The sequence below is a fragment of the Diospyros lotus genome, chromosome 5 (assembly GCF_014633365.1).
Source record: "Diospyros lotus cultivar Yz01 chromosome 5, ASM1463336v1, whole genome shotgun sequence".
Classification (NCBI taxonomy): domain Eukaryota; kingdom Viridiplantae; phylum Streptophyta; class Magnoliopsida; order Ericales; family Ebenaceae; genus Diospyros; species Diospyros lotus.
In genome coordinates this window covers 10339105-10352272 of record NC_068342.1, presented here as the reverse complement: position 1 = coordinate 10352272, position 13168 = coordinate 10339105, and the positions used below count along the sequence as shown (strand labels likewise).

Here is a 13168-nt window from a genome sequence, read left to right as displayed (position 1 = left end):
TTGCATCGCCCCCTTTTATGAATCATCCCGCGAACAAAATTCTTAGATGGAATAGTATTTATTCTTTATTCTTTATTCTTCTTATGTTGATTTGGTGGGATTCTTCTAGTGAAAAATACGAAGTTTGATTCTTTGCACTTTGGACATTTGCATGGCATCAAAGGATCAAGAATCAGATTAATTAGCCAGTGGCAGGGAGAACTAATTGAAGTCTCTTTCGCAACTCCACAACCAATGCTTCTAAAGAATACAATCGATATTCTTGCAATTATAATCTAACTCTGAATTTTCTTTTGATCTTGATGGATGAATATAAATATAATACATTATTCCGTGTGAGAATTATGTATGTAAATTCCGTGTATTTACACGTGCTTTAATTGCTAGGCTACATTTTCACCTTCATGTGATTTTTGATTTTGTATATTAGGTTGGACTAGCAAAAATATATCTTTTTTCATTTTATTTATGAAACTTGTGCTCTTTAGGATCAATTTCCTGAAAATAGTTTTCGACCCAGTTATCAAATTAATGTGCCCTATTGAGCTTATCAAGTTTTAAAATTAAAAAAAAAAAAGAAAAAGAAAAAAATTCACATGCCTTCACAGTTATAGTCGACAATAATGATGCCTTCGTGGTACCAAAAAGAGCCTAAATATAATGCCATATGATATGGTCACATGGGTTAGTCTTACCTAAGACCCCTGGCCACTTTGATTCTTTCCTAAGCTTTGTTTTAATTAGTTTGCTTTATGTCTAAGCCAAATTTCTCATTCCCTCATGCGTCTATTTAGTTTGGCCGTAATTTTTTCTTTTTTCACTTAAAAGCCCATCTTATGATAGTTTATCAGTAACCTGTAGTGCAGGTGAGTTCAGATTTTTGTGTATAGAGTGATTTTAATAATCTTTTATTGTGACAAATTTTTAAACTTAAAGAGGTGAAAGGAGAAATAATGTTGCTACTAAAATTTAATAATGGATTTGTTCCGTCTCTTGAATGATTTTTCTATAGTAAGGTGGTGAGCTAAAAGATGCTATTTGATTTGTAATTAGTTGGGCTACAATGAGTTGGTCTCCAAAGTTTAGCTTAAAAATGACCCAATCTACCATGAAAAATATTATTCAAAATTTTAATGTACTTCCATTTATTTAACAAATATTAAATAAAACATTTTCTCCAGAAATTTAGAGAGATTATAATTAAAATATCATGTTAAATTGTGACATTGAATAATGCTAGAAATCATGATTGATAATGGCGCTTTCTTATTGGAGGAGATTAAGGAGATCATATGTCATTATCTCTTCTACCTAACACTTCCTCCAATAAAGATACGACACATGATTAATAGTATCGTCAGTAATTATGACTCTTGGTATTACTTCATGATATTTGTGAACAACCTTTTATACTGGTGATTCTTCATTTAAATTTATAATGTAAAATTATTCAAATATTAATAAAATTAGAGATTAAACTCTTCAACTTGAATTTACGATACTACTTTTAAACCATAGTTTATTCCTTGCATAAGTAATAGGATGGCTTCACCATTACAAGACTTCTCCTTACACAGGCATGGAGAAGATATTACAACATGGAGAAAATATTACAAACAAACAAGATAAATTACAACATGGAGAAAATATTACAAACAAACAAGATAAATTAAACTTATTATTGACAATAATATGTGAACATTGATAGCTTATCATAAATAAATAAATACAAATAAATTACTTTTCAAAACATATAAAAGATTTTTACTCTCAAACATAAGTTGAGTGGTCGGATGAATAATATATTGATATTAATCTGGTGGGTTACGAATTCGATCTTCATCCTGCGTAAGAGTCAAAGACCTAACTTGCAATTTATCTCCTCTAACATAATTAAAGACACGAATATTGATAGCCGCGCAAGAACGATCATCACAATAGATATGAAAGATTGAAATTATTTGGCACAAGTGAATAATACTGTTTCAGATTCCTTGAGCATAATGCAGCTACGAGAGTATTATAAGTTTTAATTAGGGAGTCTCTAGATTAGTTTCAGGTCCTAGAACGCCTGGATCATTAGACTTAAAAAGGAAGATTTATACTAACATTCTACTTTAGGTGATTTTGAGAAATAATTATTATATATGATTTAAAACAAATAAATATTAAGCAATGTATGATACCTTGGCTTGTACAGCCACAGCCACCCCACTCTCCCTAGGATATGAAAATAACATGCCAAAAATGAAATTGCATATTAAAATATTATTTTTACCAAATTTTAATATAAATATTATGAAAATCATGTGACATAAATAATTCTTTATTATTTTTGAAAGACTTTTTCTTCTCAACCTATAGTAATCAATGCCATAATTTTGTATAATTATAACGACATTGTTATAATTTTGTATAATCTCTTTTTTTCTAATTTTAAATTTAGAAGAATTAAAGTGATGAAAAAAATGAGTGACCAAAAAAAGAAGAAAGAATTACTTTTTTATTTCTAATTTTTTTGGTTTTGTGAATCATCCCATTTTATTCAACGTGCTAATAATCAACCACAAAAATAAAAGAAATAAAAGGAAAAGAAAAATAAATTGATTGGTTGGTAATGCAATTGGGCCGTTTGAATTACCCCTAACACGTCCTTCGACCCACCGTAACGCGCATTTGAAGAGAGAGAGAGAGAGAGGTTTTCCTATTGGCATTCAAACACTCAACTGGCTCTATAAATACAGAGGTCCGCTCCTCCAGCGAGAGAGCAAGCCAGATCTGATTTTCCCTCTCCATTCTCTCTCCGATTCGCTATTCGAACAATCCTCTTCCGGTTGGAGCAGCACCTGAGATCTCGTTCCCTCGCGTGCGCCAATATCCAGTTTTGCCTGATCTGGTGACGCTCGCCTCTCTGTCTTTCTCATTCGTTTCAAACGTTTGAATTTAGTTGAATTTCGGCTTGGATTTGCAAAGAACTAGTTGAATTTGCTCTGATCTTACTGGTAATCTTGTTGATCTCTGTCCAATTTGGTGTTTGTGGTTTAGCTGAACCGGATCTTCCGTGATTTGGAAGACCAACGGCTTTACTTCTTAAATATCGCCTTTTGAAGCTTTCTAGCGAGCTTAACTTGCCTCTCAATGCAAATTTGTGTTTCTTTCTTCTGAATTAGAAGTGTTTATCGATGTATAGGCTTAAGAGGAGTCAGTTTCGTTTTCTATTTTTGCTGTAGCAGTCAAATCCTATGTATTTTCAGTATGAACAATACTGGACCAATCCATGATGTTGATTCAAAATCGCATCTTATAGTTATTTATCTGTGGCATTGCTGATCGGTGATTACTGCATATGTATTGGTCATATGTAATTGTGTTCCAGGCACTTAAAGGCAGACTTAATTGTGTTGTTGGGGTGGAATAAATTGTACCTATTGAGACATTAATGGCTGGTGTCTAGTTTTCTTCAGTTATTGGACCAGGAATAGCTTTGCTTTGCTATATCATCTCCAGTTCTCAACTCTATCCAAAATTCCTGTTCATGTTTTTCAGTTGAAATTCCAGGTCATGTTGGAACCGTTCAATTCTGGTGATATAAAGCAGTTTTTGAATAATATAAAAATAAGCCTAAATTCAAACATGGTGGTCTTACTGGACATCTGCATCGAGATGTCCAGTAGAAGTCTTCACTGATTTGAAGATCTATCAGTTTTGTGTTTATAAAGGATTGTTTTATCAGGGATTAGTGGGGGGCCTATTTTTTCATGATTCGTGCTTTCTTTGTTAGTGATCCTTTCCTTTTCTTTGTGATATCTGTTTATGCTGGATGACATTTCTGCCTAGTATGTTCTTGCATGCCATAGATCTAGCATAATTTATTGTTTGTTGTCTTTAAAACAGAAAACGAATTTTAAAAGTTGATAGAGATTAAGGATGAAGATATAATTTGGAGGAAAAGACAGAACAGCAGGAATCTTAGATAAATTAGGAATAGGTTTATTCTATCCAAAATGGATTTGGGATATATTCATTTTATATCCAAGATAAAGAAAATTATGTTTCTTCTATATTTTATAATCTATTTCCAGATATGTAGAATTCTAGTTATCACATTTCTAGTAGAATTTTGTTCTTTTCTGTATAAATAAATGAATGATAGAGGTGGTTACCTGCTTTGCAAGGGTTGGGGGAGGGTTGTTTCTTTACTCAACTTACCCTTTGCAAAGAGGTTGTTTCCACAACTTGAACACATAATCTCTCAGTCATAAAGGAGTAACCATGCTATTCCTACCAAGGATTGCCCTCATATTCTGATTGATATTAAATGTATAGAATTTAGATTCTCTCATCCTCTCTCAATAATTCTTTGCTCTCTTTATCCTCAGATCTCTTCTTCTTCTTCTTCTCCTCCTGTGAATTTTATCAATCCTTCCATGGTTCTGCGTCAAAAATACATCCTGTTGGTCCCTAATGAAGTTTGTGGCGTTTAACATTAGCTCTTTTCTTTTTTTTTTTTGGGTGTGTGTACAGAGTTGTGTAGTTGTCACTCATGGGGACTGCTACTGATGCTGCAAAGAAGGTACTTCTGTGTACTATTGCTTCTTTTCAGATTAATATCTAGCACTTTTTGAATTTTGTTTCAACAGAAGTCAACAGTATCCTGTGCAACTAAAACTGAAATGTTCTCAAGCTATGATGGAGCCATGAAATTGAAAGCACCTGACCTAAAATTGAATCTTTCACTTTTATCCGTATCCCACCTTAAGGCAGTTCTCTTTTAGTTCATTTTGATGTTCCCAGTATTCTTGGCTAGGTCAAGTAATGAGACAATCTTAGTTCTGGAAGCATGTGTAATAATTTCCTAAAGGTATTGTAGATAAGAAAGTTCCATTGGTGTTGTTGTCATAAAGCTAATATTGATCTTGTACTAATATTGCTCTATCTAAAGGTCGACATAACTCTGCTCATCCTGATTGCTAAATTGATGTAAACTGTCCTTCCTGGCATGTATGTTTTTCTTTCGAGTGATTATTTTCTATCTGGTACACATGAGCAGAGCCATGCACATTTGTTTCTGAGTTGTTATTTGACAAATAATACCAATTACAGGAAGAAAATGGAAGCCTGCCAAGTGAAAAGAAGGTTACAGTTGTTTTTGTCTTGGGTGAGTTCTTTGTTTCTTGTTTCTAGCCTTTATTTTTCAACAATCACTCCTGGTTCAATCCAGAGAGCCTTGCCTGAATGGTTATTACGTCAATGAAGATTGTCTTGTTGTCATAACTTGCTAGCTATACACAAAATATCATCATTCTAAATGTGTAAATGAATTTATAGGAGCATTGTTGTTCAATTTTTGTCATTATAGTGTGGTGTTTCTGAATCTAAAAGAATAGGAGATCCTACTAAAAGAAGCTGTGTGCCTGCGTCTAGCTGTACATTAAGTTCATAGCTTTCTGATTGTTTGCCTTGTAGTTCTTTCATGGTTCTGCTGGAGTTGTCTCTTTCCATTCATTTCTTCTTCTCCTTTCATTTTTATTCATTTTTCCTTAGCTTATCTTCCCTGATGCCTGCCTGTAGTCCACTTGTAGCAACACTCTATTCCAAATCCTGAAATTGCTCCCTTCTTGAGAAATAACAAGAATGCACCACAAAGTTATGAGGACTTATACAATGAAATGAATCAGATGTCACACGATTTTTCTCATATAACAGTGATAATGACTTATTTTTGGACATCAAGTAATTCTGAGTCCAGCATTTGCCACTATGTTCATGGATAATGGAAAGTGTCTTTCAGTTGGAGAATGGAAATGATCTACATCTGGGGTGCCATATGCTTTTGAGACTAATTTTGTTGTCAGTCATTTGAAAAATAGTACCTGACAGATATTTGTATAAAAGTATATTATAGAATGGTTTGATGTTTCTGAAAATAGGAACCAAACTGATATACCTTTTCTTTTTTTTCCTCGGTAAAGTTGATATTCCTTTTTCTTTGAAATGATATAAACAATAATACATTATGTTAAAGTAATTGCATATAGCAATGCTATCCATTATATTTGTATAGCATTCCTCTTAATTTTTCTCTAGCCTTTTCTTTAGCTTCTGCAGCTTAATGGAGACTTTTGACTTCTGAATTGATTTTTTGATTCTTCCTGTCCATCCTCACAAACTGAACAGGTGGTCCCGGCAGTGGAAAGGGTACTCAGTGTGCAAATATTGTCCAACACTTTGGGTACACCCATATGAGTGCTGGTGATCTTCTCCGAGCAGAAATCAAATCTGGTTCTGAAAATGGGTGAGTATCTATAAAGGATCTATTGGTTAGGAATACTCAATGGTCCTCCAAGCACCTGCTTGTTTTTTAACTTTTTTTTGTTGTATGACATTATATGTGCAACTGGTCATACCCCAATGATGCTTTATGTTGAAATCAGCTTATTTCTTTAAAATGTAAATGAAAAGGAGAGCAAGCTGGAGGCTAGAGGTGTCAAATGGGCCGAGTGGCCCATTAGGCCCTCAGGCCAGCTAGGTTAATTTAATAATTTTTTTTTTTAAAAAAATTAGAAATTTCTAGTTTAATATTAGTTAATTTAGTTTTTTTAATAACAAATAACTAATATATAAAAATCATATGTATAATAAAGTTATGGTTAACTTATACAATTTGATATATACAAGTTGTATTACATATTTACATAAAATAAGAATAATCAATATAGTATAAATGTTTATGTATAATAATATGATTATTGTACTATTAATATTGTACTATATTGATTTGTATAGTATAGGTTAATGTGATATATTATATATTGTTAATTCTTTATTTGCATAATTGCACTAATAGTATAATTAGTATTACTATTATATATATTTATATTTTATGTATTAATAATGAAAGTAATTAATATTTATAATATATGGATTATAGAATAGATGTATATTGAAATAGTAAAATATATATAACTATATGTAAAATATAGAAGGCAGAAAGTTGAAATAATGTTTAAAACTTAAAAGAATGAAAATACTTTAAAAAAAAAAAAAAAATTTAGCAAATGAAAAGGCTGGGCCATCAAGCCCCATGGGCTGTGGGCTGTGGGCTTGGACTGGCCCTTGAGCCCGCAGGCCAGCCAGCCCTACCCCATGCAAAAAGGGCCGGGCTGGCCTTTTTGACACCTCTAGCTGGGGCCTCTAAGTTGATTTGTCATTTATTCTAATGATATGTTTTTCTTTGTTTGTTCTATTTTCAACTTTGACACCTAGTGGTATTAAGGCTTGATATGTTTTTTGTGTCGTTTTGGCTTTATAAGTTGTGGAAAAAAGAAAATACATTAAAGATTGTGCAAAATAGCTTACACCGTCTTCATGGCTTATTTACTCTGCCTTGTGAGATGGGAGTTTTGATTTTATATTTTAAGAATTTGAATGTCTACTTATTTTATGAACTGTGAAGACAATTAAAGAATACTAAGAATTTTAATTCTAAGAACATGAATTATGAATGCAGGAAAAATTATTACTACTTTTATGAAGTATGAAGGCTATTAAAGAATGGAAAGAATTTGCGTCAATGCAATAAATTTTAGTTGTTATAGGCAGAAGAACCCATTAAATCCAGTTGTATGTTTGATGCACTGACCCAAATATCTATTATCCTATACTATTTTTTGGAACTTACACCATATTGTTACATTAAATTAATCTGTTCTTTTGTACTCCTCAATTCTGAATCCTTGGTTCTCTTATATATTATAGGACAATGATTCAAAACATGATCAAGGAGGGAAAAATTGTACCTTCTGAGGTAACAATTAAGCTTCTTCAGCGAGCAATACAGGAAAGTGACAATGACAAATTTCTTATTGATGGCTTTCCTCGCAATGAGGAAAACCGTGCAGCATTTGAGTCTGTTGTAAGTCTCTTAAGCAATGCCTTACTAAAATCTGCATTCTTCTAGCTGCCTGTGTCCAAATACAGACATATGGGCTTGAATTTAAGAAGAGTCATATTGATCAAGATTTGAAATTAAAATAGCATGTATAATGTTTATACTCATTGCCCAAACTCTTCACTGTATGCAGACTGGAATTGAACCAGAATTCGTGTTGTTTTTTGATTGCCCAGCAGAAGAGATGGAGAGGCGCCTGTTGAGTCGGAACCAGGTTAGGCAAAAATGACTTCACGTTTCTCTAATGTTTCTTACAGTCTAGCTGTTTCTTGCATTCATTTCTTTTGGGGGTTTAGTTTCAATATTTACATTTTTATTCTCAATCTTTTGGCAAATAAAGGGAAGAGAAGATGATAATATTGATACAATAAGGAAGCGGTTTAAGGTTTACATGGAATCTAGTCTCCCCGTAATTGAGTATTACAACTCTAAGGGGAAGGTTAGAAAGGTAATAACTTATTTTTGCTCTTTCTGATAGTGTTTTTGCATTTGGTTGAAACACTAAATTTTGGCTTCCACCCTCAGATTAATGCTGCCAAGCCTGCTGAAGAGGTTTTTGATGCCGTGAAAGCAGTTTTTAGCCCCCCAAATGGGGAGGTAAAGCACCTTATTGTCATTTAATGAATTTAACCAGCTATAGGGATCTTTTTGTTTTCTATAGAAAATTAAATATTGCATGAGAGTCTCAATGCTGTAGATGTGGCATTTATTATCCTGTTAACTTTATGCTTAATACAAATTTATGTTGGAATCTAGTCTCCCTGTGATTGAGTAATACATGGGATAAAGATAGAAATTTCAACAAACTATTTGTGCTCCTTTGGTTAGTGTTCTTGTGTTTGAAATGCTATATTTACCATGCAAAAAAAAAAAAAAAAAAAGACATGCAAATTTTTGTTTCCACACTCAGATCAATGTCGCAAAGCCTAAAGAAGAGGTGTCTGAACCTGTGGTAAGGCATCAGCCTAAAGAAGAGGTGTCTGAACCTGTGGTAAGGCATCCTACTGATGCTCTGAGGAATTTAAGTTGTTTAGACCTTTGATTTTATGGAGAATAAAATATGGGCAAGGGCGTCTTAATGCTGTATGAAGGCTTATATTTTCCTGATAATAACTACATATTTTATAGATTGATTGTGTAATATACTAAATCTAGACTCCTTGTGATTGATTGTTACAAAAGGGGAAGGTTAGAATGGTAAATGGACGTACTTGCACTTCTTCTGATAATGTTCTTATTTCTTGTTGAAAATTCAAGGCGTGTACTATAGTGTACTGCACTACGAGGAATTTAAGTTGTTATGGGGCCCATTCTTTTATGCACAGAACAAAATATCATCATGGGGTGTCTTAATGCTGTAGTTAAGGCCTTTGCATATACACAGAGTACTATACGGTTCCAACTTTGCGTATGGAATCTAGTCCCCTTGGTGATTGAGTATTAACAACTTTTAAGGGAAGGTTAGGAGGGAATGGCTTATGTTTTTTTGAGTATTAACAACTTGTTAGTGTGCTTGTGTTTTTTTTGAAACGTAAAATTTGCTTCCTGCCTTAGACTGAAGCAGCAAAGCCGACAGAAGAAGTTTCTGAATCTGTGAAGGAAGTTTTCGGCTCATTGAATGAGAAGGTAATGACTTATTGTCGTTCAGAAAGTTTATGTTTCTTTAAGGGCCAGTATGGACGAGTGACTAAATGCTGTAAATGAGGGGCTTCTTGTCCTGATGGCAACAGTATTCTACAATAAAGTCTAGTTTGGCTTTATATAGCGTATTTAGGAACTGTGTATTACAGTGTTAGTAAAGGTGCTTTTGCATTTTTTGACAACTATAGTTGTAAACCGTCTGTCACTGTTTACATTGGGTTAAGATGCAGGATGAGAGACTATTAGCTGCATCCAAAATGAAGTAGTGTTGATGAATTTGGTATAAGTTTGATAGTGAATTGACCAGTGCAATGATAAAAAGAAGAAAAAAAAGAAAGATATGGTTTCAATTTTTTAATTATTAGTGAGCTCAAATCCTTGTAGCCAACCCCAAGTGGGCAAAACTCTTGGTCTGTTGTATTTATAATTTTTTGTTTTTTTTTGCTAAGTTGTTGTATTTATGATTTTTGCCAATCATATCAAGTGACAACTATTAACTTTTTTTTTTTTTTTTTCTGGAAATAATTCTGTGGGGCCTTTGGAATGAGCACGTGCCAAACTAGTATAGTTTCATTTGCTGTTGCATGTTAATATAATAGATTTGCCAACACCTGTCTTTGTTTCTTTTTTTTGGTAAACTTTATATAGCATGGTTGTCTCGCATTGCAGGTTGCCTAGGCGATGCACCTCTATCCCATAGAAGCTTATCTAATTTGAGGTAATAAATTGATCATTACCTCCATGAATTCTGTTTGATTTTTCTTTACAACAGTTTTACATTTTGAAACCTTTGATGTTAGGAAGTAATTTTTCTTGCAATTTTAAAGATTAGTATTTATTATCGTCAAAACTTTGAACGAGAGCACTAAGTAGTCAGTCTTGTTTCTTTCTAAATCACTCATGTTCTAATTACTAGTGTGGACGCTACAGTTTGTGTTGCTGTTGGATTCATTAATACTCATGGCAGTTACAAAATACTGTGTCCCCCCCCAATTCCCCGTTCCAGGTTCCTATTCTTTTGGCCGTGCAGTGAAGTATGGTAATGGTACTTTTCAGCAGTAAAGGAGGATGATTTCTGGTCCCATGTTACTGTAGAACCTACTATACTATAAGTTTATTTAGTTTACCATTATTTTTCGTAAACAAGAAGTTTGTAGTTTGAGCGAGGAGGCTTCATCTATAATCTTGTTATCGTAATTGCATTGCAATAAGAGGATTTATATCCTATTTATAGTGGTTAATTATTTTTCTTCAGCTTCCTCTTTTGCCTAATTAATTCTTCCCCCCTCCCTTCTCTTCTTGGAAGCAAACCTTCGGAATGACGAGGAATCTTTCTTTTGTTTCTCGTCTTCCTGGAGCAGTGTGTATGCCACCCACTGCTCCAGGAATCACCTTAAAAATCATGTAATAACCAAAGTTAATAGCGAATGGCATGGTCAGTTTGATGAACTCTGCGTAGCTAGTTTCAAACACAAATAAGAAATTGATTAATGCATCGTGCCTATTTATTTTTGCACTGTTTAGCATTCCTATTACATGTAGGGTGGTGGCTTTGATCTTCAATCTTGAGTGAGAAAAATTCTATAATAATGGTTTTAACGAATTTAAAACCCTAATTCTCAAACCTTAACTAGATATTATAATATGGGTAGCCGTACAATTTGATATTGTCTAATTTAACCATGGATAAGATCTATTAACCACTAGATATTGTATTTTTAAATAATGTTTAAAAATTATTAATTTTTTTAAAATTTAAATTTGAGATACTAACTCTTTTTTAATTTTATTTTTGACTAAAAATTTCTTTTAACATCATTTTTTTGTTAAAAATTTAGATTTACATGTCAAAAAAGAAAATGACTGTAATGCCTCAATGAATCTTAAACTTACATGTAATTCTATTATTATAAATTAATTAAAAATAAAAATCCAAATTTTCTCTTTTAATTGGAGGAAAAGGGGGTCAACTAAAAATTTAAAAATAAAAATAAGAAAAAAAGTAAAAAATGTAACCATATAAAAATTGTTATTTTGTGTTTATTCTTTTTTCTTAAAAATAGTTTTAGAGCTCGGTTGGTTGACTTTATGTTTTTGACTATATAGTTTTGAAAAAAATAGAATTGCTTGTTTTTGCTTTCGAAAATTTGCAAAATGTTTCAAAAAATAATGGAAAGAATATATGTGTACATAAAAGTAAATAAAAAATTGAATTTTAAATATTATAATTACTTAAAACATAATTTGTCGTTGCTTTGTTTATAGTAATTTTTTGCCATGGTTATTGTCAAGAAAAAATAAGTAATTTTCAACTTTTAAAATTAGAAATATGAATATACCGATTGACAATTTAATCAAAAATCTTATATACTGAGAAAAGAATAAGAGAATTCAAAAACTTGCGTGTTTGAAAATTTAATCAAAAATTGTATTTATTATTTAGGGAAAAATAAAAAAATTCATTGAAAAAATTAAGTTATTTAAAGATAATTGAAAAATAATTTATTTTTATAATTCAAAGATAAATTGGGTATCTTTTAGGTTATGAATTAATTGACTTTTACGTTTCTTTAGAGATATATTAATTAAAATTTTGCTTGAGTTTAAGAGTGAAGTAGGGTTAGTAATTAGATTTTATTTTTTAAAAATTATTATTTAATGCTACTTTCCTTCACTTAAAAGAAAAGTTTATAATTCTTAATTTTTGTTAATTTATAATAATAAAATTATATGTAATTGTTTAAGCTTATTTCTTACTATTTCAATTATTTTGTTTAAGCATATATATGCTATGAAGCTTCTAAGCCAATCAGCCAGCAAACGTACATAAAATTCATAATCGAAGATGAAAAGTCTAAGACTCGGCATTTTGAAGCTTACTCACTATATATATATATATATATATATATATATATAACAAGCTCAATCACATCATTTATTGAGAGAGAGAGAGAGAGAGAGAGAGAAGCCATGGAAAATCACGTGGAGGTTGCAGATTCAGCAATCGCTCCAACAACCAAATGCACCGCCGTGATAATCATCGCCTTCTTCCTCTTGCGCCACCTCTTCCGACGGTTTCGGGTTGCCAACCACCCTGCCATCTTCACCTTCAACGGCGGCGGCAACAAAGACACCCTTTTCCGCGCAGTGTGCCTCCACCACCTCGCCGCCGGCGAGAGGTACCGGAAACTTCCCAAATGCGGCCACTGCTTCCACGTCCACTGCATCGATGCCTGGCTCCAAGCTCATCCGACATGCCCAATCTGCAGAACCCCAGTCCTAGATCTTCGTCTCCCCCGGCAAGAAAACCAAGATAGAAATTATGTCTCTAATTTTCTTTCGCTTCCTGGGAAAATCCTCAGGAGAATTGGTAATCCTTTTGATCAAGAGATTGCCACTGCTTTATGTGTCAACTTGAGGTATATTCACTAGAATATTTCTTTCTCTTGTTTCTCTCTCTCTCGGTATCGATCCGCACAATGATGTGTTTTGTTTTCTGGCTTATGTTTTCTCCATTTACTTGCAATAATTAACTGTTTTTCTTCTAGAAATAATAAAGTGTGTTGACTTACTCTG

The 13168-nt window shown here is 32.7% G+C and overlaps 2 protein-coding genes across 4 annotated transcripts; both read left to right on the top strand.

The window, feature by feature from the left end:
* Positions 1-2688: 2688 nt before the first annotated feature.
* Positions 2689-10846, top strand: LOC127802607 (UMP-CMP kinase 3). 3 transcript variants are annotated; one of them, XM_052338508.1, is made up of 11 exons: positions 2690-2896; positions 4525-4573; positions 5104-5158; positions 6178-6295; positions 7759-7915; positions 8085-8165; positions 8292-8399; positions 8477-8548; positions 9506-9577; positions 10262-10310; positions 10599-10846. In XM_052338508.1, the coding sequence occupies exons 2-10, from the start codon at positions 4544-4546 to the stop codon at positions 10268-10270; spliced, it is 702 nt and encodes a 233-aa protein (XP_052194468.1). In that variant the 5' UTR covers positions 2690-2896; positions 4525-4543; the 3' UTR covers positions 10271-10310; positions 10599-10846. The 3 variants fall into 3 exon arrangements, with proteins under 3 accessions (XP_052194469.1, XP_052194468.1, XP_052194470.1); XM_052338509.1 differs by lacking the exon at positions 9506-9577 and having other exon boundaries at positions 2689-2896; XM_052338510.1 differs by lacking the exons at positions 2690-2896; positions 4525-4573 and adding an exon at positions 4937-5001.
* Positions 10847-12562: 1716 nt separating this feature from the next.
* LOC127802091 (RING-H2 finger protein ATL3-like) lies at positions 12563-13024 on the top strand. Its single transcript, XM_052337780.1, has one exon. The coding sequence runs from the start codon at positions 12563-12565 to the stop codon at positions 13022-13024; it is 462 nt and encodes a 153-aa protein (XP_052193740.1).
* Positions 13025-13168: the final 144 nt, after the last annotated feature.

Coding starts and splice junctions, on each gene's coding strand:
- LOC127802607 (XM_052338508.1), top strand. CDS start 4,544: ATGGGGACTGCTACTGATGCTGCAAAGAAG. Junction 6,296..7,758: donor AAATCTGGTTCTGAAAATGG/GTGAGTATCTAT, acceptor TATATATTATAG/GACAATGATTCAAAACATGA. Junction 8,166..8,291: donor GCCTGTTGAGTCGGAACCAG/GTTAGGCAAAAA, acceptor TGGCAAATAAAG/GGAAGAGAAGATGATAATAT.
- LOC127802091 (XM_052337780.1), top strand. CDS start 12,563: ATGGAAAATCACGTGGAGGTTGCAGATTCAGCAATCGCTCCAACAACC.